General features: G+C 34.0%; 1 protein-coding gene across 1 annotated transcript; it reads left to right on the forward strand.

Moving 5' to 3' along the window:
- Positions 1 to 5: 5 nt before the first annotated feature.
- Positions 6 to 19,305, forward strand: LOC128166833 (calcium uniporter protein, mitochondrial-like). Its single transcript, XM_052832239.1, has 7 exons — positions 6 to 140; positions 2,466 to 2,514; positions 7,417 to 7,596; positions 10,938 to 11,045; positions 14,856 to 15,016; positions 15,719 to 15,922; positions 16,412 to 19,305. The coding sequence occupies exons 1-7, from the start codon at positions 48 to 50 to the stop codon at positions 16,610 to 16,612; spliced, it is 996 nt and encodes a 331-aa protein (XP_052688199.1). The 5' UTR covers positions 6 to 47; the 3' UTR covers positions 16,613 to 19,305.
- Positions 19,306 to 19,928: the final 623 nt, after the last annotated feature.

A 19,928-nucleotide genomic window follows, 5' to 3' on the forward strand; every position in this document is an offset into this window, starting at 1 on the left:
TTACATCGGGCGTGGGATTCTTGTACGAGTGGTTTGCAGGACAGAAGATGGCTTCCGCTAGACTTCTGTGTGTTGTTAGGCAGGACTTTTACCAGCAAGTGCACGGTGTGTTGAGAAGGAACCTACTCCGAAAACAACAAGTTAGTATTTTATTGACCTTTCAAGTAGTTTTTATTCATGAAAACACAATCTTGTTCACGGATTCTTTGATTGTTAACATTGCAAAATCCCATTGGTACACAGTTTGTGTCAGGTCGGGGCACCTGAAGTGTCCTATATGAACTCATTGGCAAAGCCTAAGTGAACGTTGATAGATTGTTTTGTCACATTATGTCACATTACCGATTATATAAGTTGTTGTTTAGTAAAAAAAATTTCTTAGTTTTTGATGGAAACAGGAAGAATATATATGCTATCAAGGGAAATTAAATGAAGTGGATTTTAAAAGCGATTACGTGCGATTTCTCTTCCTGATTGCGACTGTTGTAAATCGTAATGAAAAAAACCCCACTCCTTTAATCTCTAAGACTTCTAAGTCATTTTGTAAAATTGCTGCAAATAATTATTTTGTATCTTTTATAGCATGAAATTGTGTTTAAATAATTATTTACCTAAAGCTACATGTACTCTTAAAAGAAAATGAGTAATTTTTAAAAACATCCTTCTTCTTTTATAGAATAAATCTTAGTATTTTTAACCTAAAAGATAAATTAGAATGGATCATGAAAATAATGAGATAATTAAGAATGCTGATAGTCTTTGAAGTATAAATTTCAGTGTTGGCAATTCAAATTAAGTTTTTTTTACTTCTGAATCTGATGCAGAGATAAACTTTTTTGAAATTTGAATTAATATGAAATTTAGAAAAACTTCGTCTGATTTATGATAGTTTTGTAAAAGTCTGTAGTAAAGTATTTTATATATGTAGAAATGCCTAATATGCTTGATACTTATAGATGTTCATACCATATGCAAAGCCATTCAAATTATGTGCATGTAAACTAAAATAATCAATAAATACATGTATATCTGTGATTGAATATGCAGCGTTGAAACTTTACTTCATGCACTTTATTACTGTATTATAGAACAGAACAGTGAAATCATGCAAGAAAAAACAAATCCATTTATTAGCTGCTTAGGATCAGTCAACTCATGAACAAAGTATTGCCAGGTATCTGATTTTTCAGGGTCCACCCTCACAATTTTTAAAGGTTATGGTAACAAAATATGCCATTAAAATGCTGTACAACTGTGTAAACTTGAAATAGTGTCACACACTGTTTTGATTTTATGATAAGACAATCTTTTTAAATTAAATGTCTAGACCATTGAAATGCTAGGTAAAGCCACATAATCATTTAATAATAAGATTTTCTGGAACACAAGTGTAAGCTTTAGTATATGACCTAACATATTACATGTACATGTAATGTTGACTTGACACCATATATGCGTAACCTTGCAAGAGAAAAGCTTGCTGCCTCCCACACCTCCTACTACAAATCCATGGGATTTAAATTTCCTCAGCCATATCTTGCACACACTGACACAAAAAGGAACTTATTCAAGTGAACAGTACACAGATGATTGTGTATCAGCTGAGTGATTTCTAGTTTACTTTCAAACCAGTGAAGATTTACAAGGGAATTGAAACGAGAATGATGTAGCAGAAATACACTGCTTGTAATACATGTACACAGAGTATAAGATGCTCCCAGTTTTTAAACATGAGTTAATGACAGCTGTCTGGATTTCATTAGCATGAGGTTAAGATATAAGACCCTTTTTGCTGCATTGTTAATGTTCTGTAGTGGTAATTATTATACTGGTGCTCAGAACAATATATTGCTTCCAGTGTGTATTATGTAATGATGTACACACAGATTTTGCTGTACATCTTTATGTGTCCTTGTGTACTTGGATATAAATGCCAAAATAATGAAAAAATGGAAATATCTCAAACTTCCTCATACCATTAGATTTTTAAAAAAAATTTCACTCTTACCGGTAATTGTTTAGGAAATCATAAAAAAATGAAGATGGGGATATTTGAAGTGGAAGTACATTTACTCCAGAGTAACTTATGTTTTACAGCAATGTGGTAGTACCTTGCCATGTAAAATGAATAACAGAGTTTAAACAAATGTCATCATAATTTTTATACATAGGTTCAGCCAATTGCATATACCTGTACTATTCTCAAAAATCAACCTTTTAATATATTTAACTGTATACCTCAAGTTAGACAAATTATTACACTAAATTTAATGCTATCATAGTCATAAGGATATGAAGTGTCATTTTCAAGTGCATTTGTCAATCTGTAGATTACATGTATTGTATGTATTGTGTGTTTATCTGAAGCAGCAAGAAATAGTCAAAATTACCAGTAAGTATGCATATTTACAGTTTGAACATTTCAAAAAAATAATGAATACATCAGTTTTCATTTTATTTTTCAGATTAAACCCCTGATATGTCCATGTAGTTTTTATTCCTCACTTACCAAAGGTAATTGTGTTTTAAATCTATATCTATCAATATGCATCTCTCAGTATACCCATAAATGCAATGTGTTATTCTTTTTTATCTTAGTGCTCAGCAGACACTGGGCCAGATAATTAACATACACACATGTAGTTTGGCACAAATTCTAACTATGCCAGTGATGGTTTCCCATTCCAAGCATATTCATTTGCATATTAGTATTGACAGATAAGCATATTCTATGGTAGTCAGTATCAGCTACGATGTGAATCATACAATGATATTATTATTGCGGTGACCCGAAGTCTCATTGTGGAAGCTCTGAAAAATCAAATTTCATATTTCCCTTGATATTTCTCTTCAGCGTCAAATAGGTTGCTTTAAATTTCTGATGCTTTTGGGTTATGAATAATGCATATTTATAAATGTTTGATTTGCACAGTATGCATTTAGAAGGTACAAATTGCTTCTATGACAGGACATACAAATAGATTTTTAAGCCATTGGCATGAAAAAGGATATCTTATTTGAGTACTGCATGTAGGTAATTTGTATGTATAAGCTCTATTTACATTTAACTATTTTCTAAATCTGTCCAGACTGACACAGACAGGTGTGATGTTTGGTGCATTTCACTGAATATGGTACAATGATTAAACTGGGTATGCATCTACATGTACATGCTTGTACAACCATTGGGAGTAAATCAGTGTGTGTACATGTATTAAGTAGTACTCTATGAGTAGCAGTACATGTATGCATGAACAATCACATATTTAAGAAAAAACGACATATTTACTCTCTAAAGTTCATGTGAAAATATGGGTGAATATTTTAACAATTATTCAAAACCAGCAAACAAATTCAGAGGAAAAAAATTCCAATACTGAGTTGATACGAATAGTGTTCCTACACTGAGTGGCCTTCAGGCTTCATTGGTTAGTTGTTATCATGCACTTGAGTGCTGTTTTATTGTTGTCATTTTATCATTAAAGGACTTAAAAGTTACAAAAATTGTCAATTATCTGTCATCAGGAATTGATTAGTAGCGCATTTTGTCAGTGGGAAAGTGCAAACTGAAATTAAAAGATAAATGAAAATGGTCGACAAAAGCAATTGAATTCTCCAGATCACAAATTTTATAGTTATTGCAAAGATTTATGGTGAACAGTCTCTACACTTGTAGATGGAATTTTAGGTTTCATAAGATACATGTACAAAAGAAGCTATAAAATGACTGCTACAAGTAAAAGAGGCCGTGTTGGAGGTTGGTTTCCATCGTAATTCATTTTAATACCAACAGTTTTGTGGTAATGACTCGGTACTATTATTGACTAGAATTCTGCCAGTGGTAATACGATGCTCAGGATCTATAGGTTTTTTTGTTAGTCTCCAGAGGTCCCTTTTTTGTCTTTAATGATATTATTATGATGGTTAAAGCAACAGACATATTCAGTGGTAATGATTGCAGTGTTGGTTGGTGCCTTTGAACTGTTGCAATTTTCATTCCCAGTTTTGTCATCTAACAGAAATGTTGGTTATTTAGTAATTCATTGACATTTTTTTTTTAGATGTTGGATCAATAAAATTTAGGGTTTATTGAAGAAACATGAAAAAAAAATCTTGTGGGTTTGAGAGAGAGAGAGAGAGAGAGAGAGAGAGAGAGAGAGAGAGAGAGAGAGAGAGAGAGAGAGAGAGAGAGATGTACTGGTATTTTTCAAGAATGATACCAACTTCATTTAGGATCAAATTGAATATACACATGCACTTCATAGACTAGAATTTTTAGGGATGGCTGGAGCTAGATATGGAAAAGAAATTGAATAGATGAAAGAACATTTTTGAAAGGAAAAATTACAGAAAACAAAGTTAATTGCTAGATAAATATATATGTACAGCCTACTGGCACTAAGATTATTGTATTATTCAATTTGAGTCACAAGAGTAATTCTTTTAGAATTGAAGTGAACCAGATGGGTTTCCAATGACTGATATATCTTTATTTGATAAATTTTTTTTACTGACGGCTTCTGACATAGCAAAAAACATTTTTTCTTTAGGGTGACTTAGTGGCTCTTTGTAGATTTTTGAATTTTAGTGGCAGCTGTACTTAAAAATTTTCTATTCTCTATAAGCTAAAGTTTTAAAAAACTCTCAGGGAGAGAGGGATGGGGAGTTTACTTCTAGAGTTTATTGAAACTTATGCTCATTAAACATTGACATAAAAAGGGGTTTTAATTGTCAAATTCTACAACAGAATATGTGCTATTTTAATGTATTGTTTATATGAAGTGTCTATGACATCTTAATCTGATTAACGGATACTTTCATAAGTTACTGCTCAGACAATTGGACCAGTTGGCTGTGTTCCTACAGACTCCAGGTGTGACACAAGGTGACAGATGTGGCTCTTCTTAACACCTACACTCTAATCTGATCCTGGGGTGTACTGGCTGGGGGGTTACTCTGTCAAGAATGATATCTCCATACATACATAAGTCTGGCAGCCAGGTATTAGTTTGGCCAGCAATGATTCTGTAGCAATGAAATGGTTAACCATACATACATACATACATACATACATACAGAATGGGTTACTTGAAAGATTTGATTGCCTCTTTTTTGACATTCACAACCTTGTGGAGCTTTATCATAATGGAAATCTTTCAGATAGGAGTAGTAATTCAGGGACTTATCATTTCATATTTAACTGTGAGTAAATTTAGTCCTTGCAGATTCAATCAAATACATGTATTGCCGAGCTTAGGTAATGGTTTTCAAAAAAACTGTCTTTTTTTTATGGGTACACAGTAATTAAATTTTGTGTCTCTGTTTAAGGAAATGGTAGGTAATCATAATAATCAAGTTGGACTGTAGGGTTCAGACAATTCATGCTGGACTGTCATTAATCAAATGTCCAAAATACATTGTCTGGCTGTATATTGCCAAAGATCAGCAGCCTTATGAATAATCTGGTGAATAGTCAAAAATTTACAATGAATCTTTTCTTTGTTAGGAAGGGTAAAAAATAAATAATTCCAGGACGAATCCTGCTCAAGACTTATGCTGATTGTCTGCTTATATCAAATAAACACTCAAAGATCAGTCATCAGTAGAAATGGAATGACAACAGCAGATTTGTAGTGGGAAACAAAATTGATTGAGTAAATTCTCAGGGGGGAAAAGTATAGTAATATTATCAGATCCTAAATGTTTTATATCCTTGTTTTCAATTAAAACACATAATTGCCCTTTCCACATAGTTCTGTATCTAATTTATGCATTACTGGGTAATTGTCAAAGGGAAAGCAGTTCTCATGGTATTCTTGCTTAGCATTTATTGAAGCATAATACATATATATGGTACAATGTCTTTTTTATTATACCCCCTGCTCCGAAGGAGAGGGGGTATACTGTTTTACCCTTGTGTGTCTGTCTGTCTGTCCGTCCGTCCGTCCGTCTGTCTGTCCGTCCGTCCGTAACAAAAATTTCTGTCGCATTTATCTCAGCAACTATATTTGCAGATGCTTGAAATTTTAACACAGTGTTTGTTAAGGCATGCCATATCGTGGGATATATTTTTGTACCAATCGGACGCCAACTTCCTGTTAAATGACGACTTTGCTTATTTTTTAACCAAAATTTTCAAACAAATTTTCATCAAAGAATTTTCAGCAACTGTTTATCGCAGATGCTTGAAATTTTTACACAGTATTTGTATAGGCATGCCATATCGTGGGATATATTTTTGTACCAATCAGACGTCAACTTCCTGTTAAATGACGACTTTGCTTATTTTTTAACCAAAATTTTCAAACAAATTTTCGTCAAAGATTTCTCAGCAAATATTTATTGCAGATGCTTGAAATTTATACACAATATTTGTATAGGCATGCCATATCGTGGGATATATTTTTGTACATTGGCGTCAACTTCCTGTTAAATGACGACTTTGCTTATTTTTTAACCAAAATTTTCAAACAAATTTTCATCAAAGAATTTTCAGCAACTGTTTATCGCAGATGCTTGAAATTTTTACACAGTATTTGTATAGGCATGCCATATCGTGGGATATATTTTTGTACCAATCAGACGTCAACTTCCTGTTAAATGACGACTTTGCTTATTTTTTAACCAAAATTTTCAAACAAATTTTCGTCAAAGATTTCTCAGCAAATATTTATTGCAGATGCTTGAAATTTATACACAATATTTGTATAGGCATGCCATATCGTGGGATATATTTTTGTACATTGGCGTCAACTTCCTGTTAAATGACGACTTTGTTTATTTTTAGCCAAAATTTTCAAACAAATTTCCGTCAAAGATTTCTCAGCAACTATTTATCGCAGATGCTTGAAATTTTAACACACTATTTGTATAGGCATGCCATATTGTGGGATATATTTTTGTACCAATCGGCATCAACTTCCTGTGAAATGATGACTTTGTTTATTTTTAGCCAAAATTTTCAAACAAATTTTCGTCAAAGATTTCTCAGCAGCTATTTATCGCAGATGCTTGAAATTTTTACACAGTGTTTGTTAAGGCATGCCGTATCGTAGGATGTATTTTTGTACCAATCAGACGTCAACTTCCTGTTAAATGAGTACTTTGTTTATTTTAGCCAAAATTTTCAAACAAATTTTCCTCAAAGATTTCTCAGCAACTGTTTATCGCAGATGCTTGAAATTTTAACACACTATTTGTTTAGGCATGCTATATTGTGGGATATATTTCTGTACCAATCGGATGCCAGCTTTCTGTTAAATGTCGACTTTGCTTATTTTGCATATTCACATCAGAGCGGGGGTATCACTAGTGAGCATTGGCTCACAGATATCTTGTTTATGAACTTCAGAAGTATGACACGATTGAACAAAGCTTGTTGCGTAGAGTGAATAAACTTATCATGCATGTTTCCAGATTTCTCAGAAGCCCGAGTAGAAGTCAGAGATGGCCTCTCGGTGTTTACAGTGCCTTTACCATCCCGAAGAGAAAACTGTGAATTCACGCTTAAACCAGTGTCTCAGACAGTGGGGGATCTACTCAATTACATGACACAAGAAGATGGGGGCATTGACAGGGCAGCTGTGTACACTGATGGTAAGTCAAAGGGGGCGAGGTCTACCCCGCATACCCTGAGAATGAGAGGTTGAATGAAGGGGGTAAAATTTATTGGATAAGTAAGAGAGGGTGACATTCTACCATATATAAAGGATAAGAAATTAAGAAGGAAAGAAGAATATTTTTAAAAGAAGTTAGAGTGGTAAATTTCCACCACTTAGAATGTTTAACTTAGTAACAGGGAGTGACATTTTTACCCCATATACAGAATGCAATGACAAGTCAGAGGGGTTGACATTTCTACCTCACCATATGCAATAATTAAGAAGAGTTGACATTTTTACCCCACCACATACAATGGTAAGTTAAAGGGGTTGACATTTTTACCCCACCACATACAATGATAAGTAAGAGGGGTTGACATTTCTCCCCCACCACATACAATGGTAGGTAAGAGGGGCTGACATTTCTCCCCCACCACATACAATTGTAAGTTAAAGGGGCTGACATTTCTCCCCCACATAAAATGGTAAGTCAGAGGAGTTGACATTTCTACCCCACCGCATACAATGGTAATGTTAGAGAGTTTGACTTTTCTCCCCCACCACATACAATGGTAGGTAAGAGGGGCTGACATTTCTCCCCCACCATATACAATGGTAAGTTAGAAGGGTTGACATTTCTACCCCACCACAGATTATGATAATTAAGAGGGGTTTGCATTTCTACCCCACTACATATAATGGTAAGTTAGAGGGGTTGAAATTTCTCCCCACCACATACAATGGTAAGTTAGAGGGGTTGACATTTTTACCGTACCACATACAATGGTAGGTAAGAGGGGCTGACATTTCTCCCCCACCACATACAATTGTAAGTTAAAGGGGCTGACATTTCTCCCCCACCATATACAATGGTAAGTCAGAGGGGTTGACATTTCTACCCCACTTTATGCAATGATAAGTAAGAGGAGTTGACATTTTTACCCCATCACATACAATGGTAAGTCAGAGGAGTTGACATTTCCATCCCACCGCATACAATGGTAATGTTAGAGAGTTTGACATTTCTCCCCCACCACATACAATGGTAAGTCAGAGGAGTTGACATTTCCATCCCACCGCATACAATGGTAATGTTAGAGAGTTTGACATTTCTCCCCCACCACATGCAAGGGTAGGTAAGAGGGGCTGACATTTCTCCCCCACCATATACAGTGGTAAGTTAGAGGGGTTGACATTTCTACCCAACCATGATACAATGGTAATGTTAGAGAGTTTGACATTTCCAACCCATCACATACAATGGTAGGTAAGAGGGGCTGACATTTCTCCCCCACCATATACAATGGTAAGTTAGAGGGGTTGTCATTTCTACCATACCACATACAATGGTAAGTTAAAGGGGCTGACATTTCCACCCCATCACATACAATGGTAAGTTAAAAGGGTTGATATTTCTCCCCCACCATATACAATGGTAAGTTAGAGGAGTTGACTAATTATACCCTACCACATAGTACAATAAAGTTAGTGATGTTTGTATTCTATATTTGTTTGATGAATTTATGATGGTCTTTGTCTCCCCTCCAATTGCACCTCAATTATGACTAGAGTTCATATAGTAATCTATGGAGTGTTTTCCTTCCTTCCTTCCTTTTATGAGTTGTTCAGGACATGCACTCAGGCAATATTGTGGTATTTTTACAGTGGGTTGGAGATGTAAATTTGTCAACAAAACATTTTTTTTATTTTTCCAGAAAGCTTATTGTCTGTTAGTGTGTGTCTTTAGTTTTAAATGTTAATTATAAAATACCTTCCTCAACATGTTCTTGACATAAAAAAGATCAAAGAAAATGTATGCCTCATGAGGAATACAATTTTTTTAACATGTACTTTTGCTGTGAGTTATGCTTCTATGAATCGCAAAGTGAGTTTGATAGATCTGAATCAAAATAAAAAGAAAGGTGTTTATTTTCATTATCAATGAAATGCCAGGCCTGTCTCAATTGGATAAAGAAAAAATGAAAATTTGTTATTTTACATGACACTAATATCTGCTTAATTCAGGAAAGCATTTTAACAGTGTAGATTATATCTCAAGTAGGTCAAGATATGGCTCAGCCCAATGTAACTACAAGCTCCACTTGTCTGAATGGAAATATGATTGACAGATATCTACTGCTATCTGTCATCTATCAAAATGACAGTGGGAGTCTGAGATTGAACCCCCTTTAGGCAGAAACAAAGTAAAAACAGTGGTTGACCTTCAGTTAAGATGTTGGTGTCTGATTTCCTGTATAAGGATATTAAATGTATTGTATGCTTTAATCACCCATGATGATCATTAATTAAAATACAGAAATAGACTGCTAGATAGACGTTGAACTATTTTTATATTTTGTTACTGTAAAAGTGGTTATTTACACGTGGGGAAATTTACACTAGTTACGCGGTAAGCTGAAAATCGCGTAAAATGCCCTTGTGCATATGGTAAAATATTAAACACTTTAGAGTGGTAAATCGCGTATCCGCATATTTAATACCCACGCGTATTGTCTGACAATAGAAAACGTGTACTTAACCACCAGCGTAAATAACCACTTTTACAGTAGGTTATAGCTGAAAGATTTTTGATGTTTCACAGATATTATTTTATTTGACCAATCTTTAGACCTTGAACTTTTGACCATTTTAAGATATGTAATTTTATTTCAGATGTTGTAACGATATTCAGGTCCACCATTACTGACTGACATTTACCACTTGACCTTAACCAGTAGAAAATGTATGATATTTTATAGATATAATATTTTGTTTCAGATGGAGTATGGATATCCTGGTCCACCACTATTTACTGACCTTTTAACCTAGACCTTTTGATCTTAACTTCTTTGTACTGTAGCACATGAGTGATATTTTATTGATATTTAATAGATATACTGGTAATCTTTTGTTTCAGATGGAGTAAGGATATCTAGCTCCGCCATGACTGACCTTTGAACCTTGACCTTGAGCAATGTACCTGTATGTTACTTTATGATATAGGTATAATCTTTTGTTTCAGATTTTATTTCAGATGGCATATGGATATCATGGTCCACCACTATTGACTAATCTTTTGACCCTGACCTTTTGCCATTTGATCATTTGACCTTAACTTCTCTGTACTCTAGTAATTTTATGATATTTTATAGATACGGTATTTGATAGGTATAATCTTTTGTTTCAGATTGTGTTAGGATATGAAGGTCTAACACTACTGACCAACCTTTTGACCCTGACCTTTTGACCTTTTAACCATCTGACTGTAACTTTTCTTAACTGTAGTAATTTTATAATATTTGATAGATATTTGATAGATATAATCTTTTGTTTCAGATGGTGTAAGGATATCCAGGTCCACAACCATAGATGTCCTACTGAGGCATAACTTCAAACTCGTCGTTAACAGCACAGAGTATGATATCAAAGCTCCAGAGGGATTCCGTACGTCTAAATGTTCTTTTTTATTAATCTCACATATTTTGATTTCTAACTCTTTTATTAAAGAAATATCAATCTAGAGGTTCCCTCTAAATTATGTAAACATTATATTTAGCATGTATGATATTTAGAGGAAATTGGCTTTTCAACAATAATTGGTACATATATTACATGTATTAGATTCGATCAGCTTATTTCTGTTTGTATCCATCAAATACATGTCTGATGATTATGGAGGATTATGGATTATGATAATAATGATTGATTGATATGTTTAAAGGGCAGCATTTCAATTTGTCTCTTATAATCATTGGTATCATTTATAAATAATTGTTTTATATTCGAATGAAGAAAGCATGCGAAAATAGAAATGCATTATTTTTTCAAGACTCAAAATCAAAAGGGAGATTACGTCTTAGAGAAATTTTAACTGGTGATAAACTGTTAGGATTGTTAATGAGACCAAAATCTCCTCTTCAATATGAGGGTTAAACCAAAATCTCCTCTTCAGTATGAGGTTTATACCTAACAAGGCAGAATCTTTGTGTGTAGAGCGGTGATTTATTGGATGCTGCAATTAGCTGTTATTGATGCCCCCTAATTAAGCTCCCTCAGATGTATCTTCTGGAACAGACTGAGACCCCAAAGCACAGATCTGAATCAGATTATTGACCATAAACATGGATGTCTGCTGGTGATCACTGTCTGGTTAACGAAGCACAGCAGCTTGTTTGGACTTGTAGTGTCTCCGCCTGGTCAACATAGTTCTCTTATGGCACTAAAGCACGATTCGCAATTGCTTTCCTAAAAATTAGATTGCTCCTGGAGGTGTACATCGTATACATAATGAAATCCACTCAGATATTGGCTATTTCTCTGATATTAAAGCCCTGATTCAATAATCCAATACAGTTCTACCAGAAAAATATATCATAGGAAAAAAGGATTGCAAATGTTTAATTTTAATGAAAGCTGAGTCTAGTACCGGTAATCTTAAATGGAGGCTGGAAGTTTATCCCATTTCATGTAATATTAGGTGTCGAGGAGCAGAGTGCCTCTACAAGTTTAATCAAAGCTGATTGACCATCATATAAATATGCCCTATGATTGCATTCTGCATTGCAAATATGCATTGGACATATTGTGACCACGATTTTGTCACATGTACCTGGTTAATTTCCACTGATATCTTGAGAGCCTTTTACCTGAATAGGAAAGACACTATTTGATTAATCCGCCCATATGAAGACAAGACACCAAAAGGTGAATAGGGAAATAAATGAGGTCCTTGAAAAATGCATATTTGACTATAAGGTTTACATAACACCTATATGGTAATGTTAAAACAGCCTTCAGTCATGCACTGATTTTTTTTTAGTGAATGTTAGTGTTTTGTGAGAATTTCAGTTTTTTAGAGAGTATACCTGATGAGTTTGATTCTGAAGAAAAGAGAACTCATCCTATTAATTGCAGTATTCCCCTGCACGTAATATTTATTTATAAGCATGCAACTCTTGAAAGGATTCTCAGATTTGATGTTCATTGACAACTGGTATGTCTAGACTCTGACTGAAAGCCTAATGCATGCATGTTTATATGTTGTGAGACATGCTGCATAAAACTTTCACATACCAGTGAATGGAGTCATCAAATGTAGGTGGATTCCTCAGTCAAACAAGAGGGGCATTGTTTATTCTTTACTTCCATGGAAAGGAGCTGCTTTTGATATTTAATTAAACCAAAACATTAGGTACCATACTTATAATAAGTGTTTAGAACCTAGCTGCTTGCTGTATCAAGTAAATGAGTAGACAGCCTTATTTGCTACAATTGATTTAAAGTTTGAATTGAATATACTGCAAAGTAAAAACCATCTGTAACACTTTTATAATACACGTACCAGGGTAATTATATATGCAAAGCTTACTTCTCTACCTTCCGTCTAATCAAGAACTTGAAAGTGATTCAGCAATAAATATGCTAAAAAACATTTCCTTCTGTGATAAGATTCCTAAATACAAATTTAACATTTTCTAAAATAACATTTCTTTCACCATGGACCTAGCTATCTCTCTCAGGATATCTCAGGTCACTGCTCCAAAGATTTTCTTTTCTGAGGCATCCATCCATATTTCTCAGTATGTTTTTAGGCTCTGATCAGCAATATGTGAGATATATACCTGGAACCCTCTCTTCTATCATGCTGGGGATGAAATGAACTTAATTGTGGTTCTCTACCACCACTGCCATTTTCCCTGTTGTTTGTTTATGTCAATGTGTGACAGCTATAAACCTCTGGAGGCATCAGTTTTTATCTGCTACCTGTTTATTTACTATGACAGTGATATGTAGGTTCATTTTTTTTCTTGCTGAAATGTAAATTGATTTCGCGGATCTAGATGTTCTATCCCAATTTGATTAGTTGGGCAAGGATTGATGAAATATATTAATACAGTAGTTTGATCAACAGTAACCTCATCTTCGCTAGCCAAGGGTTTTCGGTCCGCTCTGCTCCGTATATGAGGAGAGGTGCAGATCAGAAACCCTTGACTTGGGAAGATGGAGTAATCTCTAATATAATCTTGTATATGTACATGAAATAAACTTTGAATGTTTTTTTTTTTTTAAATTAGAATTTAGTTGAAGTTTTCTATCTGTACGTCTTTTTAACTCTATTTCCAAACACCCCCCTCCCCCAATTATTGTAAAAAGAAAGTAATCATGATATTTCCAAGTCATTAAAATTTCAAACCTTGTAATACTTTAGGGAACTGAAATAATCTATGCAACATTTAATTCACACAGAGGAAAGCCAGTAAGTTACTTTGTGCTAACAAAGCATTTATAACAAAGCCAGCAATTTCCAGTCTATGGAAGTGTTTTACCAGCTGTCGCCCTTTCTGCATTTTGTGTAGGCGGGTGTGTCGAACTCTGAGGGGGATCCTAATGACCTAAAACTACTGCTGACTCTGAATCAATAAGGGGAGCATATTAGTATCATGTAATATTGATACTCTACCTGAGAATAATGGCTTACTGAGAAGTGTCATTCCCAGAGAGTATGTCGTTTATCAATTCCACTTCAGTGTTTATCTACCCATGTGAATTGATTTATTGCTGATAGAATATACCCCACTCAGAGTTATTGTTTTAGAATATTGATTTGTTGCTAAAGTGGAAACATATGCATGGATATTTACAAGAAGTCAGTTGTAAAAAATTCATGTTTAATACATGTAGCTAATGTTTGCATAATACAAAGAAATCTTAATGTGAAATTTTTAAAGGATCCTCTAGCAAAAATATCAAGTGGCACTGTCCATTTGTCAATGTGCATTGTCTATTCATCTTCATTTACATCCTATAATTTATATAATGATGTTCATACTCTAACAGCAAGTTTTAGTATCATCAAGACATGCAATATGTGTATACATATATATTGTAGATACAGCATATATAAAGATATGTGTAAACCTGTGAACAGGTTTTGAGATGATAATGAGTACCTTTCAATATTTTCAAGTAATTAAGAAATATACAGTATAACCTGGGAGATATTATTACTTCAAGATATCTCAGGGTTTGAGTTATTGAGGGAAAATTGGTCAGGACTTCAAAATCACTTAGACATATCCATGGTATTCAAGACATCTGTGTTTAAATGTAGTATGAAATATTAAAGGATTAAAAAAAAAAAAGAAAGATGCTAAATATTTGATAGTGAGGTTTTGGAGGGAGTAAATATGGCATATAATCATTATGCACACTGTATACGATGGAAATATAAGATGTGTGACTAATTGTTTGCAGAAGCTACCACCAGTGAGGACCTGAAGGAGCTGTCTGATGCCAAGAACTTAATCGCCCACCTCTACTCATCAATGAATGTAGAACAACATCAGATAGAGCAAGAGAAAGAACTCCTTAAGAAACTAGAACACCTGAAGATGGAGTTAGCTCCCATGGAAGAGGTATATGCAGCAGACTGTTCAATGATTTTCAGGGTCAAAGGTGATGATTTTATTAAAAAAAAAATTAAATTAGCCACTACATTTGATGTTATTGGTTGAAGAAACAAACACAGTTTCCTGCTTGTACATAGCTGTCATTGTAATTGATCAGGGTGTTCTATTAAATGGCAGATTACCAGAGTAATGAAATTTCCCTACAGACAGTCATGTTTTAGGCTCCAAAATATCCTCATCAAACTGTCTAATCAACCACAAAAAGTAATTAGGTTTTAGATCGATCAATGTGTGTGTCCAATGTTTGTCTCAGATCTTGTCTACCAGTATTTGAGGTATCTGTCGTACAGGTGAAATGAAGTTACAATGCAATGTGTTCAGATCTACATATAGATATCTTATGTGAAATAAACTGATGTGATATACAATGCAATGTGTAATAATTTATCATGAAATTTATCTTACTCAGTGAATAATATTAAATATCATTTAGAAACATAGGAAACCTTTAACCTGGTCAAATCAAGGGTGCACAAGGAATAACCCCATGTTGTATTCCATACACCTGAAAGCCTGGGGTCTCTGAGTACCCGGTATATGAAACACAACTCAAGGTTAATCCTTATTCACCTGTACATCCCAAATATTGGACCTGAATTATAATGTTGTAATGTTATAGATGTAATATTTCTGATTTGATAATTGTAGAAAATGAACAAGCTGAATGCTGTGGCTCAGCGGCGGACCTCGTTCTTGTCATGGGCGGGACTTGCAGCTATGGGGGTCCAGTTTGGGTTCCTGGCCCGCCTGACTTGGTGGGACTACTCCTGGGATATCATGGAACCGGTCACCTACTTCGTGACCTATGGCACCACCATGGCAATGTTTGCATATTTTGTTCTCACTAAACAGGTAAATTATCAACATTATTTACACTTTTAATTTTACTTTTCGTCGTGTGTAAAAGTATTCAAGTATGTTTGTCTTAAACATTCAAGTTTGAATCATCATAACATTGGAACCTACAAGTTTTCTATACGATATACTGCTTTTAGTGTAACAGGAATTTTGGTGGTATCAGGTCAAATGCTGCTGCATTGAAAAGGGGAACAACTCAATTTTTCTATAAAAATTTTAAAAGTGAAGATCAAATTATACCCATGTTATCCATGTACAATATTCCTAAGCATTGGTTTCTCCCCATCTTTTTCAAATATTTTGCTAGTTAGGACACTTATTGATATACACACTAATATATTTATAGGAGTATAAATTTGCAATGTGTTTCATTATAGAAAGACCTATAATACAAAATCCCTAAACATTGCTTTCTACCACTAATAATTTTTCCAGTCATGAAGCTGAATATTTCACTTATATCATACCGATATATTTTTGTAGGAATATAACTTTGTGGAAGTCAAAGACCGACAGCATTTACTCTCCATTCACGGCAACGCCAAGAAGGAGGGAGTGGACATCAGCAAGTACAATGAGCTCAAGGAGGCCTCGGCCAAACTGGAGTACGACATCCGGCGACTGAGGGACCCCCTGCAGCTTCACGTACCCATGCTGAATCCGTCCAAAGACAGCAGTCAGTGATCACCATGTTCCTGTGTCAGCGGGCATTAGTCTTAGCAGTTGAGAGGATAGGCTGGGTTGATAGTTAGTCTGGTCAAATAGCATAAGAATATACACCTTCAATAATATAGTCAATTATCTTCTCTAACTCTCCCTGTAGCCTATGTTATTTTTTCTTGTTAATTTTGGTAACTGATTTTTAATGAAGTTTTTTTCCACTCGGGACTGATATATATTTTTCTTTTTTAATGTCAAAGTAGAAAGTGTTAAGTTGGAGAGAATTAATTTAAACTGACTGAACAAACCTGTGATAAGACAGTCCTGTTGGTAGCTCGCCACTTCTTTAGGGGAACAGTCTTAAAACCTGTTAAATCCCTTGGCCATAGTAAAGAGAGAAAAACTCGATCTATCAGCAGACAAGTTTGGGATTAGTAGAGGCAGCAATATATCAAATAATCAGCTATTGATTTTGATAGCAGTTATTATTAACCTTGTGTTGTGAACAAAGAAATCAAAGTTTTTGAAAAGAGGAATTTCTAGGCTTTTTTCATAGAATAACAAACAGCAATTGCAGGGTTTAAATGTTAACTTACAGCATGTAAAAGAGAAGTGGTTTTGGTTTTTTTCTCCCAAAAGAACAATAGTATGAGAAAATTAAGTCATTTTCTTTTCTGACATGAAAAGGATTTCAACAAAGGTTGGACAATTGTGCTTTTGTTTTAAGCAGTGATATAATTGGCCTGTCAGCGTCCAATCAGATTTCGTATTTTCGACGACCTTCCCCTCCCTGATGGTCCTGACTAGCTCTTGGTTGTCTGTGATTATTTCATGTGATAGGATGTGTGCTTGTCCAAACAGTGCCTGGTTATAATGATGGTGTGTATTAAAGCTCTCTCCCTTTCACTCCATCCCTCAAAACAAGAATAAAATGGAGAGAGAATTAACTAAGTTAAGCAATCACTAATGAATTAAAAGAGAGAGAAGTTCCATTTGCAAAGTTTCAGACTCGAGTTGAGTTTAAGTTCTTTGTTCTTGAATTGAAATCATAGTTATCCTCCTTATTCCAAGAATAATCTCTTGTACTGTCGATGTTAAAGAAAATAAATTCTACTTAATTCTTTTTTGTGAAAGATCAAAGTTCCGTTTTATGCAATTTATGCATTTTTTAAAATTATTTTCCTGTTAATCTGTATGTAAGCATGTATATTTTATTATATTCTTTAAACTCCACAAATACACTGTACAATCAATTTAAATGCATTATTTTTTCTGTTAAGCTATATGTAGCTTGTATATTTATATGATATTCTTTAAACTCCACAAATTGTCCAATCATTTTAAAAGAAAGTATATAACAGAGGTTTGGATTATTTTTCATATAAAAAATCAACTTTTTGCATTGTATGTATGTTGAGTTGTTCTTCATATACTTCTGAATTGTGCTTTGATGCTCATTAACTGCAGTATTCAAATTTTTAATATTAAAGCATTTTTTAAAATGTACAATTGCTTATATGGAGATTAATCTTACAAATCTGTACTTATTGCTTCAGAGAACTGAGCTGTAAACAAAGAATATCGCTATAGCTATGTACCTTGTATACACCTTTTATTAAATATTGGATGGATGAGGTCAATATAATGGTTTGTGTAGTTAAGGGTAAACGTTAGTAGAATTAAGTATAACAATAGTATCATAGCCAATTTTTATGAGCACCCACTTTGATATATATCATAGTTTTTGCATGAACCATTAACTGACTGTAGTAGCAGTAACACACACATACTAGTACATGTACTTCAAAACTATTGGATTAACATATCATTGTTTAGAATTACATGTTGTTTGAGAATCCACTTTAAATTATTCATATGAATATATCTAGAATTTGCTTGGAAATATCCAAACTGTGCTTGGAATTCATTTGGGTCAATCAATGATGTTTTGAGGAATCTGCTTAGAAATATTCAAACCCTAACCCTGTGCTTGGGAATCCATTTGGATTCATTCAGAAAGTGCAATGGAATCTACATGGAAATACCCAGACTGTGCTTGGGGATCCATTTGGATATATCCAGAAATGAGAATGTGCTAAAGAGTCCACTTGGAAATACCAGTATTCAAACTGTGCTTGACCTGTTCAGAATTTGCTTAAGAACCCTAACTGTGAAGTTATCACAACTTTTTGAAGTCACTGCCTACATCTAGGACCGATGTTGTGTGTTAGTTAGCATTGTGTGAATAATACACTAACGAAATTAATTTTGACCTGCACTGTTGTGCATGAATCCAGCACAATGTGATACAGACCGAGATATTTTTCTACACCTCCTCTCATTGTAAATCAAGTCCACCGTGTCATCTGAGACGATATAGATGGCTCTATCAATTTCGCCCGTTTTAAGCGATAGTTAGAAATTTCCCGGTTCATTTTTCTGTGACTTGTTTCAATGTTTCTATTGTTAGACCAATACCTTTGTTGTTATTTATTCTTTCCATTCCTTTTGTAGGATGTATTCGTATTTAATCCCTTTTTGTTCCGCACCCTATAAACTTGCACCCTTCTCCTCACTGTACGTCTTCTGACTGGGTTGTGGGGGTATTTATAGAAATATTTATATATACACTAGTGTCTCAAATCATTTGTCCTTTATGTGTTAGACTAATTAAGATTGAAAAAAAAAATGTGGAAAAATAAAGGTTTACTATAAAACATCTTGCTTTTATTTATTAATATTTACATTTTGCAGTTCTTTTGACTGTGGTTATACATATACTACAAATCAATTTTGTTAGAATATATGGTCCAATACATTTCATCAAGGATTTATTTTTTGGCACAAATGGATTTGCATAAATATTAAGAGTATTATCGGTTGATTGAATACTGTTGGGCATAATCAAAGTATGCAAGTACTATAGATATTTCATTAAAATGTGGAAATGTTTGCTGGGAGAAAGTTGCAAATTTTACAATGAAAAAAGTATCATTACTTAAAAAGTTTTGTATAAAGATACAAGAAAACAATTTGCAAAGAAAACAGTAGTTTCTTTTTCAAAATACGGTATGCCCTAAAATTAAAAAGATGTTCATATGACAATGTAATAAAGTTATGCACTTGCATTCTATTTTCGAAAGGGAATACACATAATTACTTTAAAAATATGTCATATATTCCCAAGATTTACTTAAAGGTGACAAAAAATTGCAGATTTTCTAATGTTTTTTTAATAGGAAGGAAAATGTGTCAGCAGCTGTGACCCATGAAATCACACAATTAAGTTATAATGTTAATTTTATTGTGGGCAAAGACTGCAGATATAGTTCCCTATTCA

The sequence above is a fragment of the Crassostrea angulata genome, chromosome 10 (assembly GCF_025612915.1).
Source record: "Crassostrea angulata isolate pt1a10 chromosome 10, ASM2561291v2, whole genome shotgun sequence".
Taxonomy (NCBI): domain Eukaryota; kingdom Metazoa; phylum Mollusca; class Bivalvia; order Ostreida; family Ostreidae; genus Magallana; species Magallana angulata.